At 40.8% G+C, this 16723-nt stretch overlaps 1 protein-coding gene across 2 annotated transcripts; it reads right to left on the bottom strand.

Moving 5' to 3' along the window:
• Positions 1 to 854: 854 nt before the first annotated feature.
• nup85 (nucleoporin 85) lies at positions 855 to 16611 on the bottom strand. 2 transcript variants are annotated; one of them, XM_061749086.1, is made up of 19 exons: positions 16146 to 16611; positions 15854 to 15944; positions 13843 to 13999; positions 13702 to 13772; positions 13576 to 13619; positions 13256 to 13319; positions 12036 to 12154; positions 11824 to 11958; positions 11465 to 11587; positions 9965 to 10096; positions 9777 to 9883; positions 8219 to 8302; positions 7287 to 7352; positions 6466 to 6617; positions 5946 to 6063; positions 5763 to 5863; positions 5124 to 5275; positions 4142 to 4240; positions 855 to 1022 (listed from the first exon to the last, which is right to left on the bottom strand). In XM_061749086.1, exons 1-19 carry the CDS (start codon positions 16176 to 16178, stop codon positions 927 to 929), a joined length of 1944 nt encoding a protein of 647 aa, XP_061605070.1. In that variant the 5' UTR covers positions 16179 to 16611; the 3' UTR covers positions 855 to 926. The 2 variants fall into 2 exon arrangements, with proteins under 2 accessions (XP_061605070.1, XP_061605069.1); XM_061749085.1 differs by having other exon boundaries at positions 12036 to 12157.
• Between the last annotated feature and the right edge of the window lie 112 nt (positions 16612 to 16723).

Raw genomic sequence — 16723 nt, forward strand, 5'->3', positions numbered from 1 at the left:
AGATGTCAGCCAGGAAGCTAAAAGCCAGAGCACAATCGGGTCTTCCAAACGGACAATAACCCGACGCATACTGCCAAACTGGTTTAAGGATAACAAAGTCAATGTTTTGTACTGGCCAGCACAAAGTCCTGATCTCAATCCGATCGAAAATTAATGTGCAAGCAAGGCGGTCTACAAACTTGGCTCAGTTACACCGGTTCTGTCAAGAGGAATGCGTCAAAATTTCTGCCAACAATTGTACGCAGCTTGTGGATGGATATCTAAACGTTTGGCCCAAGTCATAGTTTAAAGGCAATGGCACCAAATACTAATGTAATTTATGTAAATTTCTGACTTTGAAGAAAATAATTATTCTGGAAACGTTAATTAACCTAAAACCAGAAAAGTTTAGTCTATCTCGTCAGTGACTGGGGAAAAAAAGCATCTTTTTATATAGTCTATGTTGAAGGGAGTTGACAAGCTTCATTTCAACCAAACTTGTGCTTTGCTGCCATCTTGTGGCATGTATCAGCAATTATAAATCTTTTTGAGGCGGGGTGGGTGTCACCTGAGTATTTTCTGCGACTAGCAGGGGTTCACTGTACCTGACTGTGTTTTATTGTCGGTTAACACTGAACCGCAACAATGTGAAATAAAGTATATGGACATTTAAAATGTTCAGCAGTGGATTAGCGTCATGGTGACTACTCTGATAAGCCTCATTTGTATAAGATGTACAGAAGCATGTGTTAAGTGTACATATCAAATTACTGCATTGTCATTTGTGAATACGTTACATGTAGAGTTTTACATTTGTACATTCAGTTTGTTTGCCGCATGAAATAAATGTGAATGAGTCATTGAAGACGCGTCGGTTCGTTATCAAACAGAATTTTAGTTGGAAATGTATACAAACGGTACAAAACAGCATTGTTGTTGCTGCGTGTTCACACTTCTACTGTGCCCTCGTTGACGATGGCCATGGCCAGGTTCCTGGCCAGGGCGAATCTCAGGAGCTCTACTTTGGCCTCCAGGTCTTCATCCTTGAACAGCAAACACACACACAAATGAAAAAGAATATGTACAAATAGGCTCATTCCCACCCCCCCCCCCCCCCCACAAATCGATACTATAGTATTGGTCTATCCCTACGTCATCTGTAATTTTTATGCATTATTAACCAATTTAAAACGTTAAATGGTCGGAGAAGTGTTGCAAAACACCTATTCCTTCACTCCGCGGGAGCCGTGCGGCATTATGTCACCTCAAGATTGAAAGTCTGGTGGTTGTTGTTTTTTGAAACTTTTTGTTTTTTTTTTATAGACAATAACGATTGAAAATTAGATACATGTTGAGTGATCCTATTTTCTTAAAAATGGATAGCTGTAATGCTTTGTTCTTGTCGTAGGCTGCACTCCTTCCCAGAACGGTGAGATTTATTTTTTTTGTCCAATCATATTTCAGCCTGTATGTGTTCCCGTGTCAAGCTAATATGCTCTGTCCTGTTCAGAAATGCTGGCCTATGTAACTTAACTATTAGTAAAGGGGCTATTTCTTTAACCAACTAAGTTGAAGTACCACTGTATTCCCCAAAAATCTAAATCCATAATATTGTTTGGAAAGTCAATTAAATTGCATCACTGTGGGTTCAAGCTCAGACGGACCACTATAGTAGTGGTAGTATTTCAACTGGATTGGAATGGAACTAAATTAAACCCATAAGGTTCATCCTTGGGTGCAATTTCCTCACAATCAAATATTTTTTGCATTGTTATTCCATCGATTAATCGGATAATTTATTTCGCATTGAAGTTTGCATGTTCAATCGCAGGACACATATAAGCAACCATTTGCACTCAAATTCACACCTACGGGCAACTTAGTGTCTTCAATCAACCTACCACGCATGTTTTTGGGATGTGGGAGGAAACCCACGCAGGCAGGGCCAGTGCTCAGAACCGTGAGGCAGATGTGATAACCAGTCGGCCGCTTTGATACAACCTTCTGAGGCTATTTCAGGTTCAACTATATGTCAATTACACACTATCCATACTACGGCTGCAAATAACGTTTATTTTCATAACAGATTAAATTGACTCGTATTTTTTCCCTAAATTGATTATGATTGAGTTACTGATTTGGTCCATAAGAAAATGTTGAGCATTGTTTTCCAAAGAAAAAGCAGATTGCAAATGTCTGCTTTCATGAAGGGCTACAGAAATCTGAGCATGTTTACTGCTGATAGGCTGAAATCGAAGGATTTGTACAGCTTAAAGTTAAACAACGGCTCTAAATGATTAATCGATGATCGAAATACAAACCCAATTCCAATGAAGTTGGGACATTGTGTTAAACATAAATAAAAACAGAATACAATGATTTGCAAATCATGTGCAACCTATATTTAATTGAATACACTACGAAGACAAGATATTTGTGTTCAAACTGATCAACTTTGTTTTTAGCAAATAATCATTAACCTGGAATTTTATGGCGGCAACACGTTCCAAAAAAGCTGGGACAGGTGGCAAAAAAGACTGAGAAAGTTGAGGAATGCTTGTCAAACACCTGTTTGGAACAGGTGGGTGCCGTGATTGGGTAGAAAAGGAGCTTCCCTGAATTGCTCAGTCATTCACAAGCAAAGATGGGGCGAAGTTCACCTCTTTGTGAACAAGTGCGTGAGAAAATAGTCAAAGGCGAATGTTCCTCAACGTACAATTGCAAGGAATTTAGGGAATTTATCATCAAAAGGTTCAGAGAATCTGGAGAAAATCACTGCATGTAAGCAGCAAGGCCGAAAACCAACATTGAATGCCTGTGACCTTCGATCCCTCAGGCAGAACTGCATCAAAAACCGACATCAATGTGTAAAGGATATCACCACATGGGCTCAGGAACACTTCAGAAAACCAATGTCAGTAAATACAGTTCGGCGCTACATCCGCAAGTGCAACTTGAAACTCTACTATGCAAAGCAAAAGCCATTTATCAACAACACCCAGAAACGCCGCCAGCTTCTCTGAGCCGGAGCTCATCTAAGATGGACTGATGCAAAGTGGAAAAGTGTTCTGTGGTCCGACGAGTCCAAATTTCAAATTGTTTTTGGAACTTGTGGACGTCGTGTCCTCCGGGCCGAAGAGGAAAAGAACCATCCGGACTGTTATGGACGCAAAGTTCAAAAGCCAGCATCTGTGATGGTATGGGGCTGTGTTAGTGCCAATGGCATGGGTAACTTACACATCTGTGAAGGCACCATTAATGCTGAAAGGTACATCCGTGTTTTGGAAAAATATATGCTGCCATCCAAGCAACGTCTTTTTCATGGACGCCCCTGCTTATTTCAGCAAGACAATGCCAAACCGCATTCTGCACGTGTTACAACAGCGTGGCTTTGAAGTAAAAGAGTCCAGAGCTGTCTCCCATTGAAAATGTGCGGCGCATTGTGAAGCGTAAAATACGACAACGGAGACCCCGGACTTTTGAACAGCTGAAGCTGTACATCAAGCAAGAATACAAAGCTTCAACAATTAGTGTCCTCAGTTTATTGAATGTTGTTAAAAGAAAAGGTGATGTAACACAGTGGTAAACATGACCCTGTCCCAGCTCTTTTGGAACGTGTAGCAGCCATAAAATTCTAAGTTAATGATTACTTGCTAAAAACAATAAAGTTGATCAGTTTGAACATCAAATATCTTGTCTTTGTAGTGCATTCAATTAAATATAGGTTGAACATGATTTGCAAATCTGTATTCTGTTTTTATTTACGTTTAACAACATCCCAACTTCATCGAAATTGGGGTTGCTATTGTTGATTCACTTGATAAGTTGTCGATAATCGATTAATTCTTGCACTTCTACTCATAAGATACTATTGCATTAATATATGTATGTAAGGAAACATATATACAAACGTATATCCAACAAATTCTGCAATGCACTGATTAATGCTATTTACTGCGCGTCTTGTTCCCTGAGGGTTGACCGTGTACGGTTCTTCAAAAGAAGTTACAGAATGTAGTTTATGCGTAACCTTCAAGTAACAAACTGATGGAATTGATTTCGAATTTTCCAAAAACGTTTCCAGTCAACTAACGTAACCGCAACTAAAATTAAAGACAACGAACATCTCGAAGTGGCATGGACAAAGTGAGGAACTGCGCACCTGCATGGGGGTGTCAGTGCTGGTGGCGTTGGAGGACGAGGAGGTGAGTTGCTCCAAACAGAAGATAAGCTCGTATGTTTGCTCTGATGTGAAGATGACCTGAAATGTGGCCACACACGCCATGATGGAAATCGATGGATTAGTTCTCTTAGCTAATATACAGTGTGTACGCAAAGTATTCAGACCCCCTTACGTTTTTCACTTTGTTATATTGCAGCCAGTTGCTAAAATAATTTGGTTTTTTTCCCCTCAACATACACACGGCATCCCATATTGACAGAAAAAAAAAACGAAATTGTTGAAATATCACAAAGCCGTAAGTATTCAGACCCTTTGCTCAGTATTTCGTAGCAGCACACTTTTGAGCTAATGCAGCCACGAGTCGGCCAGCTCGAGGAAGGTTTCTGCTCGTCCCAAACGTCTTCCATTCCTTTGACCTCCTGATTCTCATTTGCTCTGACATGAACTGTGAACTGTAAGGTCTTACATAGACAGGTGCGTGGCTTTCCTAATCAAGTCCAATCAGTATAACCAAACACAGCTGGACTCCAATGAAGGTGTAGAACCATCTCAAGAAGAAATGGACAGCACCCGAGTTCAATATATGAGTGTCACAACAAATGGTCTGAATACTTTGTGTGATATTTCACTTTCTTTTTTTAATAAATCTGCAAAGATTTCAACAATTCCGTTTTTTTCTGTCAATATGGGGTGGTGTGTGTACATTAATGAGGGGGGGAAAAAAATAACTTCAATCATTTTAGTAAATGGCTGTAAAATAACAAAGGGTGAAAAAACTTAAGGGGTTCTGAGCCAAGCCAAGCGGAATGCCGCTTTGGTGGTCGCGGAAGCAAAAATCATTTGAGACCATCGATAGACTTTGATAAGCAGCATGGGTGATTCAAATGAACATTTTTGCCAATGTTCCGCCCCTTCGTAACCCCACTCCGAACTAGATTTTTTTTTTTTTTGGCTTACTCACCTCTTTATACTCGAGGAGCGGCAGAGCATCGGTCAGTAGAGTCACCCAGAAGCTTCTGGGGGCGATCTTAGCGGTCATCAAGGAGAGGAGAAGCTTCGCCGCCTCCCTCAAGCGCTTCTCTCCGTACAATTTGTGGAACTCGCGGTACTTCCCTAAGACAAAGACCAAAATGACAACAAAAAAAAATGACAACTGGGAGAAGGCTCAAGGGACGAACCAGGACACCCTGGAGAGATTTGTCTCTCAGCTGTGCAAGTGAGTAACTGCACTACACTAATCAATTTTTTTAAATCCGCAATGCACTGTATCCGCAGTAAGTGAACCGTGAAATAGCGAGGAAGCACCGTGGTAACTTAATTCTTCCAATACTTGACCTTTTTTCCTCCAATTACATAACTGTTTTATATTAAAATGTTGACATTATTCTCATGAAATAGGATTGCTACATGAATTCCTATAAAAATCTGGATTTTTTTTGCCCTTACAACTTTATTCTCGTAAACTCTACGTGCAAACGCTGAAATTCAGATTTTTGGACCAAATTTGTGTTTTTCAGAGAGCTGTAAAACAGGTCAAATGAAACCCTCCTGGCCTCCTTATCAAAGTTTTCATATTCCTCCGTATGTTCTTGGTGCATACCGAGAAAAGTGAGCCTGTCACTGAGCAGCATAGCCGGACCTAAATTGTCAATGAGGTCCAGATCAGAAAAGGTCCCTCTGGCACAGTAATCCTGTAAAAACCTGAAACACAAACACATACACAAGTTGTATGTAGACAAATGTAGGGAACACAACTAGCAATCCAGGCATTTTTTTTCCAAACCTTTCTGAAATTAAGGTAGCGAAGGCAGCGTCTTTGGCTCTGATGCTCCAGGAGAGAGCGGAACCCAGTCTGTTGTTCCTTAGAGCGCGCATGGCCATAATCTTACAAATACTTCTCACTGGGGTAAAATCACATTAAAATAGATTTACTCTTATTGTGATCCACTGTACCATTCAGCTAATAATGAAACAAAATGATTCAAATGTATTGCACATAAATTCAATACAAATCTATGTTTGAAAAAAGATTCAATGCAAATGTATTGTACTTGTTAAATACACCTGAATTATACTAAACTAATGTACTCTACTGGATTAAAAATGTAAGCCAGTGTAACATTATGCACAGTTTGAACAAAAAGACGGCACTTAAATATAGTAAAATAAATAAACTGTACTGGGATACCGCTAGCTGGAGCCTGTGTTCCACAATTTTTACAGTGAACTGAAAAAAACAGCGGCTTGCAATGGGGAAAAGGAGCTGGGCAAAAAAAAAGTGTGTGTGTGTGTGTGTGTGAGACCTTGCTCTGACATCTGCCTTTGCTCACAGATCCTGAGCACCTTGAGGGCTTTGCGCTCGGTGTCTAAGGGGATCCGCTCCATCTGCAGCTCCAGGTAGACACGGCCAAACTCTTGGCAGTGGTCAAAGTAGTCCACGGCCAGCTGCCACAGACTGGACACAACAATGCAACTCTGGTAAGATTCGAGGCTCGTTGAAGAATGTGTCTAAATGGGACATATTATGGAAAATTGACTTTTTACTGGCTTGTGTAGGAGTAAAAGTCTTTTTTTTTTTTTTTACACAAAGCTCGTTTTCTCAGTTTTTTTTTTAATCAAAACTGGTGTTTTTGGGTGAAACCAACCTGAGTTCTACTGCTGATTGATTACTAAAGGACAGAAACTTTGTTTCTGGTGAAACAAGAGAGTCTCGTCTTTCTTTTGGAAGGGTCAGTGTAGAGGTGCAACGATTAATCAACAACTAATGGATTACCAAATTAATCTACAACCCATTTTGATAATCAATTAATTGCAGGGGTATTGAACTAAAATTTGAAAAAGGTCCAGTCGAGATCGAGAGAGGTTTTGGGACCAAAGGTCCGGAAGATCATCTAGTGTCTACTGTATATTTAAGTCGCCTCGTCATTGTATCTCCATCTGCTTGCAATCAATACCTCAGTCAAATCCAAACACCTTTTGGTACTTATTATTGTCAAGTAAGACGAAACTAAAATACGTATGTCTTCTGATATGGACACTAGTGCTCATAAATCTGCAGACTCTTGGGGAACTCTGCTTTGAAAATGGGTAGCAGTGAATAAGTTCCTAATGATAAAGCCGATACCTGTGATGGGTGAAGAGACCAGACGCGTATTCCAACAGAAGAAACTCTCTCAAGTTGGAGCCAAAGCTAAAAAGACAAAAAGAAGGATCTAAGGCCTCTCTGCAGTCATTTCTCATCCCTCTATCAAACTCAAGGCCCGGGGGCCAATTCTGGCCCGCTAGATTATTTTATGTGGCCCGCAAAAGCAAGTCATGTCCGTTAAACTTCCATGATTCTTGCTCAAAATGTCAAATTGTCATTTAGTAAATAATAACATTGCAATATTGCAAGGATTTTTTTTTGTAATCATTTTTTACAGTAACTTGAACAATAGTTCAACAAACAATTATCCTTGACTTCCGTTTTTTTTTTTTAAACCTGTCCTGTTCAGCTGCATGGCCTTGCAGAACGATGAATCTGCATGCCTTTGTGCCAGAACAGTTTTGCTGTGCAACAGACAAGAGTGAACAAGGGGCGAGAACCACAGCAGAACAATAGTGAGACAGTCTAGATATTTGAACACAAGTTACATTACAACAGTCAAATTGTGTTGTTATTTGTGGATGGAGGGGGCAGTTGCTATTGACGAGTGGTGCGGTAGGATTCTTTTTTTCAGTGTCTAAACACCTGTAAGAACCTGGGAGTTGATATGTTAGTATAACCTGTGTTGCCATTAGTGGTCCCAGCACAAGCAATTCAAGCGTTGGGGGGGGCCCAACCGAAGCACCCCGACCAGTCCCGAAGAGAGGGGCACGGGCACCGACCGGACCAGCGCCCCAACTTCAGACTTCAAAATTAGTTAGCCATTATTTTGTTGTGCATACGTAATATGATGAGACGATTAAACATTTATATGGTTTCGCAGTCATCACGGCCCTCTGAGCGAAATCACAACTACAATAGGGTCGGCGGCAAAAATTCGTTGGACACCCCTGCACAAGTACGGTCCTTACTGTAGATTGTGAGATTGGAGGAGCTGGCAGTGATCGAGGAGATCTGTCAGATGGGCCACGAACCACCAGTTGTTGAGCGCAATGCTGGGAGGAAATAAAAGGGAGAATATTAATGGCATTTGAATAGGAAAAACTGACTTGATTTACGGCTGCAGCTATCAAATATTGAATATTTGACTCTTTATCCCATCCATTTCTCGGATTAAAAATAGCTTTTGCTTTATGAGGTTATGTTTAGGTTACCTTGTGTCAGCAATTGTAGACGTGCTGTTGCGTAAGCCTGTTCTGCTTTGCAATAGACAGATTGTACTCCCTTCTTTTTTAGGTGTGAAACAATCCCAAACTTTGGACATTCCCTATCTTTTACGGAGTGTTTCCCCGTTCCCTGCAAAGCTTCGGCGTTAACCTTTTTGTGTGTTTGAATGATTTTCTTCATTTCCACCCTTGATTTAATACAAGAGTAGATTGAGTTGACAAAATGAAATCAACTCATAAATCAAGTTACGACTGCCTAAAGATTTTTTTTTTTTTTTATAGTGGACTGCACAACAATTCACTCATCATTCAAATAAAAACACGTTTTGGAACAATATGGATGTTGTTAATTTGGCATTACTCTTGCATAATTACAACGTACCAGATCAAGGTCGGCTGGTGGACCTTCCATAATAAATACTGGACAAATAAATAACAAGCCTGTTTTAAGAGGATTGTATTTTAGAAAATCAACACAAACAAAGCACTTTATGTGCATGCTTATATTGCTGTTCTAGTGACCATAAATTGTTCACTACTTTTCAAGATCCATTGTGGAATACACTGAAGGGAGGACTGCACAATATTTTATTTGAGGATCGTCATTGTGATGGACGTCGCAATGGGTCTGATGCGATGTTGGTTTACTGTCATATACAGTGAATATGCTGTAATATTAAAAGTGACCAGCAGAGGGACCTGTTTGGACATCCTCAAAAGATTTAAAAGATTGTACACCTGCTCCATTCCCTATTTCGCGCTTCAGAATTAAACTAGGCAGGCACGCTGCAGCTGCGTGAGTGCACAGGGTACGTTCAGGGACACTGCGTAAATGGGAGTGAATGTGTTCTTTTGTAATACAATACATAATTGTAAAATTGGATTGCTAGAAAAAAATATTATTTGTATCAGAATGCTTTAATTAAAACACTATGATCACAATGTGATATGGATTTTTTTGTTTTGACATCAGCCCCAAGTGTGCATGTTTTTAAGTCCAGGTTTAAAACTCTTCTTTTTCCCCATGCGTTTTAGAGCATTGCCACTTTTAAATTATATTTCTCGCACTGTATGCCGTTTTAATTGTATTTTTATTTTATTTGTTTTCCCCTCTTTGTTTCAAATGTTTATAAGCTGTTTTTTTTCTTTGTATTTGAATGCTTTTAATGATGTGAAACACATCGAGTTACCTTGTGTATGAAATGTGCTATATAAAGAAATTGGCTTTGCTTAGATAGGCCACAATTTACAGTGAATAGGGAGTTATTCCCAACACACCGTGAATAACATGAAGCCGCGCTACCTGCAGTCCTTGATGACCTGATGGATGTCAAACTCAAAGGCGGCTAGTAAGATGCTGTCCAGGGCTTCTGGCACACTCCTGGGGTCCACAAACATGGTCATGCATGACTGCAAAGAGAACACAAACACAATACACAGTAGATAAAGCAACGGCATGAACAGCAAACAGTGCTGCACTAGTGACCCTACCTGGGCATAGAAATGCAGCTCTGTAGATTTGACTGTGGGGTGGCAATAGAGCAGTCTTGTGACCAGGAAGTGGTACCAGGTGCCCAGAAGTTCTCTGTGTGCCAGCATAGTGTCTTCATCTCCCACTAAGATCTAAAACGACAGGAAATAGAACTCTAAGGGGATATACAGTGGTGTCTTGATGAGTTTAATTTGTTGTGATGAAGCACATACCATTGTAAATCTTTTGTTCATATCTGATCATTTGTCTGTGAGCAAGTCGTTCTGCACTCCCGCTAAATGACACAATAAGCCGTTGTGTTGAGGTCATGTGACTTTCTGGTGCCGTTTGATTGGTGAACTAGACTTAAACGTCACTAGCACTTAAATTGGATTGGCGCAAACGGCGCCCAATGCGGAATTCGAAGTCATAGTCTCACACACAAAATAGTGTGTGAATAAATAAGCAATCATTGATCAATAAAAGTAGCGAGCGACATTTAGATCATTGTAACGGAGTACAAGTACCATTACTCCTCAACAGCAGAAGCGTCAGAACTGTTTTTCCCGTCAATTGACTTTACCTATCCGCTGGTCACGTATTCCTTTTTCACTTGGAACGCCAACGAAACTCTTGCCACTGCCTGAACCATTTGTACAACCAAATACCACACAATAAACCGTCGTGAAATTGCTAAATCATACAAGGACGGGGGAACAATAGCCCACAACGCCGAACGAACAGGCTGTTTGGCTAGTGTTACGTCACAGGCCTGGATCGAGCTGAAGACCGGAAGGCGCTAGACGCAAAAAGCAGAAGGCACATTCTGAATCATATTTATCGATTTAACTGCTGTATATATGCTATATAATCACTTCGAAATGGCAGATGTGGGTTTTAAAGGGGTTCTAAAGTTATCAAGAACATTTTTAACATCTTTGTCCTCTGACCTTTAAGTTCCCTTCCCATTTGTTTGATGACCTTAGTGGAGAAACTATACAAAAATATTTGAGAAGGGGGCCCAATACCTTTTCGCGGAATTGTATATTGTCTGTCTGTATGTGTTACTATGCCGTTTGTGTGTAAATATTCGTTTTTTGAAGGTAAATCCCTCCTGTGATCTAATGCTAATGTTAGCAAGCCCGTCAATAAGGTTTTCTATTGACTGATAGCATAAACTGGCAATTTCTAAAACGAGGTGTATCTTGTTTTTAAAAATTCAATCCATTTCCAGCCACTGAATCGTTTCAGATCGTATCGTTCTAAATTAACCAATGTCCATCTTCAATCGAATCAGCAACCGCGAATCATGATACAAATCGAATCGTTGCCTCGTCGGAACACATGGAAACTCCCCAGAACAAAATACGTCCAAAATCCAAATCATTGGAATCTCTGCTCTATCTCCTACCTTCACTCACTCGGCCACGCCCCTTCAAGGTACACGTCCAACACACAAATACTGGAGTGTGTACATTAATTACACTTTCTAAAATATGCTGTGCTGAGGGTCGTCTGACCTTGCATATGACTTCCAGGTGTGGGTTGCTGGCAAACGAGTTGTCCTGGACACAGCAGTCCACTTCGTCGTGCCAGTGTCGCCACTTCACGTCAAACTCTGTCGGCGTTTGGGTACCACCCGGCTGAAGGAAGAGCAAACAATAGTGGTGCTTATTTCAATGGCACATAATGTACATTACAGTCTTTGTCTTGCTGAACATTTTGAAAAAAGTAAAAACTGTTCAAATAAGAACAGTAAGCTGTTTTCACTGGAAATAAGAAATTCATGGGAAGGTTTGGAGTTTTTGCAGTGAAAGTGTTTTGGGACCATAGTTCGTGGTAAAGTTACGGTTTAAACTACTAATATACAGTATCTTACATTATAGAAGGGCATCTTGCTAAGCAGGTTGTCCATTAGCTTGAAAATGTTCTTGGCAGCGGGCTGGAGGGTGGCCTGCTTCGCCAGCAGCTGTCTGACTTCTTCCAAACGCCCCTGCAACACGTAGCTCACCACCTGTGGGGGCAAAATACCACCAATACTGCGCGTGCGTTCACGGACGCAGTGTGCACAGTAGGACGCGATGCACCTACCACGTCCCAGTAGTCGCGGTGCTCTGCGGGACTTTCGCTTTGCAGCATGTGCGCCGCTTTCTCGTCTACTTCTCCCTTATGTAATCTCACCCAGTCCAGCAGGTGGAGCAACAGGGAGCCTGCTAACGACACACACAGTTTAGAGCAGTGATTCTCAACCCATTTTAAGTGGGTCACGGACACTCAGCTAAAGAATTTATGACATATACTGTATTCCCATTTCCTGTTCGGGTTTTCTTTTTTTCCCCCAGTACAGTACGGAGGAGTGCCAAGTTTGTATACATATTGGGAAAGTGACAAGAAATGTGACTTCCTTGTGCTCTCACCACTAGTTTATTCTGTAAACAAATACAGTGCAGCTCAGCCTTTGGTTAGCGGACGTTATGGGGAGCAATGTGCCATTGGCGGTACGGCAAACTCCTTTGAAACGGCATTTTAAAATATAACATAATGTACATGTGGTTTGAGAGGCTATTTTTAAACAAAAACAATCTTTATTGTTCTTAACTTCTGTGAAAGTGGGTCGCGACGTTGCAACAATAGGAAAACGCATGTCCATTTTCTGTACCGCTTCTCCTCACGAGGGTCGCGGGCGTGCTGGAGCCTACCCCAGCTATCATCGGGATACACCCTGAACTGGTCGCCAGCCAATCGCAGGGCACATATAAACAAACAACCATTCACACTTACATTCACACCTACGGGCAATTTAGAGTCTTCAATCAACCTACCACGTATCTTTTTGGGATGTCGGAGGAAACCGGAGTACCGAGAGAAAACCCACGCAGGCACGTGGAGAACATGCAGATTCCACACAGGCAAGGCCGGGATTCGAAGCCCCGGTCCTCAGAACTGTGAGGCAGATGTGCTAACCAGTCGTCCACCGTGCCGCTGGTTTGATCCATAACATCAGAAAATCAGCATAAATGTTGATCGTCGTTTTCCAAAGTGAAAGCTGATGCTGGCAAATGTCTTATTTTGATTAGACACAAAAAAATAGTCTGCCTTCATTTTTGTTCTGAGAATATTTACTGTTGAGAGGCTGAACTCAGAGGATTTGAACAATTTTACGTTAAACAGCAGCTCTGAACTATTTATTAATCGATGATCAAAACAAGAGTAATTTGACGATCAATTAGTTGACGATTAATCGATACATTTTGACACCTCTAGTTGTCACAGAGAAACGATCAAATAAACCAGTGTTCAGGGACACCGACCAGCATCAATGAAGAGCACTTCACAAAGATTCCAGATGAGTTCTATGGCCAACAGGATTGACACCTGGTAAAATAGAACAAAAAGGCAAGGTGAGATGCAAAGACTGTACAGTCACTTATGGAAGAACACATTTTAAATTGACATTTGGTAACGTTATCAGAAAGTACTCAATAATGAACACTAGTACTGTTATCGGTCTGAAAAAAGTGGGATCAAACATCATTACTAATTCCACTTTATAAGGTCAGTATATTTATTTTACGTTATCCTACGATAAAAGAAACGTTCGGAATGATGCTGAATGTAAAATCGTACACACCTGATTGCCATACTGGGTGCACACCGCCGAGTCTTTGGTATTAACTATTTTTAAAAAACAAAACAAATCATGGCTCATCACTGAGTAGGTGGTAAACATCAATAATCGTAGTAAGAAAATGCAAACCTGCAACTTGTTGAAGCTCCTCGATACAGGCCCGTATTACAGATCTATAATTTTTACTAATGCTGACAAATCTAAGGAGAAACAAAAAACGTGTGACACAATGACTAAATGTTTACTGAATATCTTTTGAGTTGGCCTTACTGGGACTTCTTCTTGTTGCTGGGGATTTCCTCTCGGATTGTCTGCAGGCCAACAAAAATGTGGTGCGACTCATTGAAGAGTTTGCGCAAAATGGGGGAATAGATGTCCTCATCTTTCCTGACCTCGTGGACGAATGTCTTGCTTGACCCCGAAGCTCCTGCAAATGGAAGGCACAAACAAGCAGTGTCCGAAATTAACTTTTTGACTTTTGATTTGTGCACTATGAGCGCAAATTGTCTTTGTTTTTCCATCGTCTCGGTCCTCTTCGGCAGGTCTAAAATACATGAAGGTACAAACATTTACTCGCCATGTGACGGAAAGCCCTCTGAGATGTACACACCAAACAGAAAATTTACTCGCATTTGGCACCTGGCGAGTGTTCATTTCAGACCTTGCAAGTAAGTAGGTAAGAGTTACACCAGGGCTAACTAGGGCTAGGCAAAGTCTGGCCTTTATATTCCCAAGAGTTTAATTTTGACATTTTTTAAAAATTTATTTACCTATTAAATCATTTGTTTACTGTAAATTTGAGTTTTTTCTTAAACAGTTTTACATTTATTTATATATATATTTTTTACATTTAATGAAATAGCTTAATGTATTTTTTGTCAATATTGTTATGAGCAGAATTTATTTTACAAATACATAAAAAATAGATGTTTACTTTGTTTACATTAACATTCAACCTTTTTTCAATTCATTTTACTAAATAATTTGTTAATTAATTTTAATCAAATGTATTTTAAATAATAAATTTGAAGCACATCAGCTTTGCATTCCCTTTAGAAGGCCCAGACTTCACAGTGAGTAAGTTCATTTGTGAGTAAATTAAGAAGAGATCATCATTATTTCAGTGTATAAACTTTTTTGTGACATTTTTGTTCGGTGGTGCCCCATAAGATTTTTCTCATGTCAAATGTGTGCCTTGGTTGGGGCACACTGCATTAGGCTGAGGTGGAAAAGGTTATCATACAACCCCAATTCCAATGAAGTTGGGACGTTGTGTTAAACATAAATAAAAACAGAATACAATGATCTAGTACCCGCACTCTTTTTACTACAAAGCCACACTGTTGTAACACGTGCAGAATGTGGTTTGGCATTGTCTTGCTGAAATAAGCAGGGGAGTCCATGAAAAAGACGTTGCTTGGATGGCAGCATATGTTTCTCCAAAACCTGTATGTACCTTTCCGCATTAATGGTGCCTTCACAGATGTGGAAGTTACCCATGCCATCGGCACTAACACAGCCCCATACCATCACAGATGCTGGCTTTTGAACTTTGCGTCCATAACTGTCCAGATGGTTCTTTTCCTCTTTGACCCGGAGGACACTATGTCGACAATTTCCCAAAACTATTTGAAATGTGGACTCGTCGGACCACAGAACACTTTTCATCGGCCCATCTTACTTGAGCTCGGGCCCAGAGAAGATAAATGTTGTTGTTGATAAATGGCTTTTGCTTTGCGTAGTAGAATTTCAAGTTGCACTTACAGATGTAAGCGCCGAACTATATTTACTGACATTGGTTTTCTGAAGTGGTGATGTGGTGATATCCTTTGCACATTGATGTCGGTTTTTGATGCAGTGTCGCCTGAGGGATCGAAGGTCACGGGCATTAAATGTTGGTTTTCGGCCTTGCCGCTTACATGCAGTGTTTCTCCAGATTCTCTGAACCTTTTGATGATATTATGGCCCGTAGATGATGAAATCCCTAAATTCCTTGCAATTGTACGTTGAGGAACATTCGCCTTTGACTATTTTCTCACGCACTTGTTCACAAAGAGGTGAACTTCGCCCCATCTTTGCTTGTGAATGACTGAGCAATTCAGGGAAGCTCCTTTTCTACCCAATCATGGCACCACAAGGTATAGGTCACATTAATGGGGGAAATAGCTTTGACTGGATCTATCTTGGTTTATCTTCATTTATTTCCCTCACCAAAACCTGGCATTTGAACAGGGGTGTGAATACGTCTTATATTCACTGTAATATGTACACACATACATACCTGATGGTTTGTAAAGGGTCTCATACACGAGGATATCTCCTGGTCCCCACGCAAAACCCAAATGTTTCACATGACTGGATGTGGGAATATTCTGCAAGAAAAAAAATCTAAAATAAATGTAAAAAAAAAAAATGCATACCATAAACCCAACAGCAACCGACACTTGTCATCTCTAAACATGAACCTGCACTCCAGAAACTACATTTCGTGCCGAATAGTTTAAAAGCTTCGGCGGACGTCTGGCTTGTGAGCAAGAAGGAGCGAGAGAAACTCAGCGACAGAAGTCACTTACGGTAATTGTCGGGTCAACGTCGACCTCCTCCATCAGGGAACAATGTTACCAATACAACAAAAAGTGAAAAGAGCAAATATCTCGTGATGAAAACATATACATGAACTACAAATGTGGTTGGTTTAGCGCGCTCCAGACATTCAGTAAAAGGCCCCCGAGGTGCGGTCTGATGACGTCATGACAGGGCTGCCCGTTCTCGTGCCCAGTTTTCTATCTGCCCTATTTTCGTACGTAATTTGCTCGATAAAGGACCACTATTTGACCATGTTCAACCGCAAATCATGTAACAGTTCAATTTATGTTCATGAAAAGGGTTTTTGAACACGAAAATGACGAACATACGTACGGGCCTCGTTTTTACGTAGGTGCTTAAAAAAAGAGAGTATTACACGCGACACTCGTTCGAAGATAGTTTTGTGTTGTGCTTTGATTCGGTTCATTTACCACGACCGAAACGCCAACAAAGGGAAAACAACGCCATGCGCGCTCACGCGGGGGCCGACTGTCTCTGTAACGCGCATCTTGCCACCCCCGCCCACGAACGACTCGGCTGGCGTCCCTCGTGACTGCCGGCAGCC

Source organism: Phyllopteryx taeniolatus, chromosome 16 (genome assembly GCF_024500385.1).
Source record: "Phyllopteryx taeniolatus isolate TA_2022b chromosome 16, UOR_Ptae_1.2, whole genome shotgun sequence".
NCBI classification, from domain to species: Eukaryota; Metazoa; Chordata; class Actinopteri; order Syngnathiformes; family Syngnathidae; genus Phyllopteryx; species Phyllopteryx taeniolatus.

Bases quoted from the DNA above. Each gene is read 5' to 3' on its own strand.
- nup85 (XM_061749085.1), bottom strand. From the start codon at position 16,178: ATGGAGGAGGTCGACGTTGACCCGACAATTACC. The intron at 7,353-8,218 runs GTAAGGACCGTA...TTGTCTTTTTAG, and splicing joins CTCCAATCTCACAATCTACA to CTTTGGCTCCAACTTGAGAG. The intron at 6,618-7,286 runs GTATCGGCTTTA...TGTTGTGTCCAG, and splicing joins GGTCTCTTCACCCATCACAG to TCTGTGGCAGCTGGCCGTGG.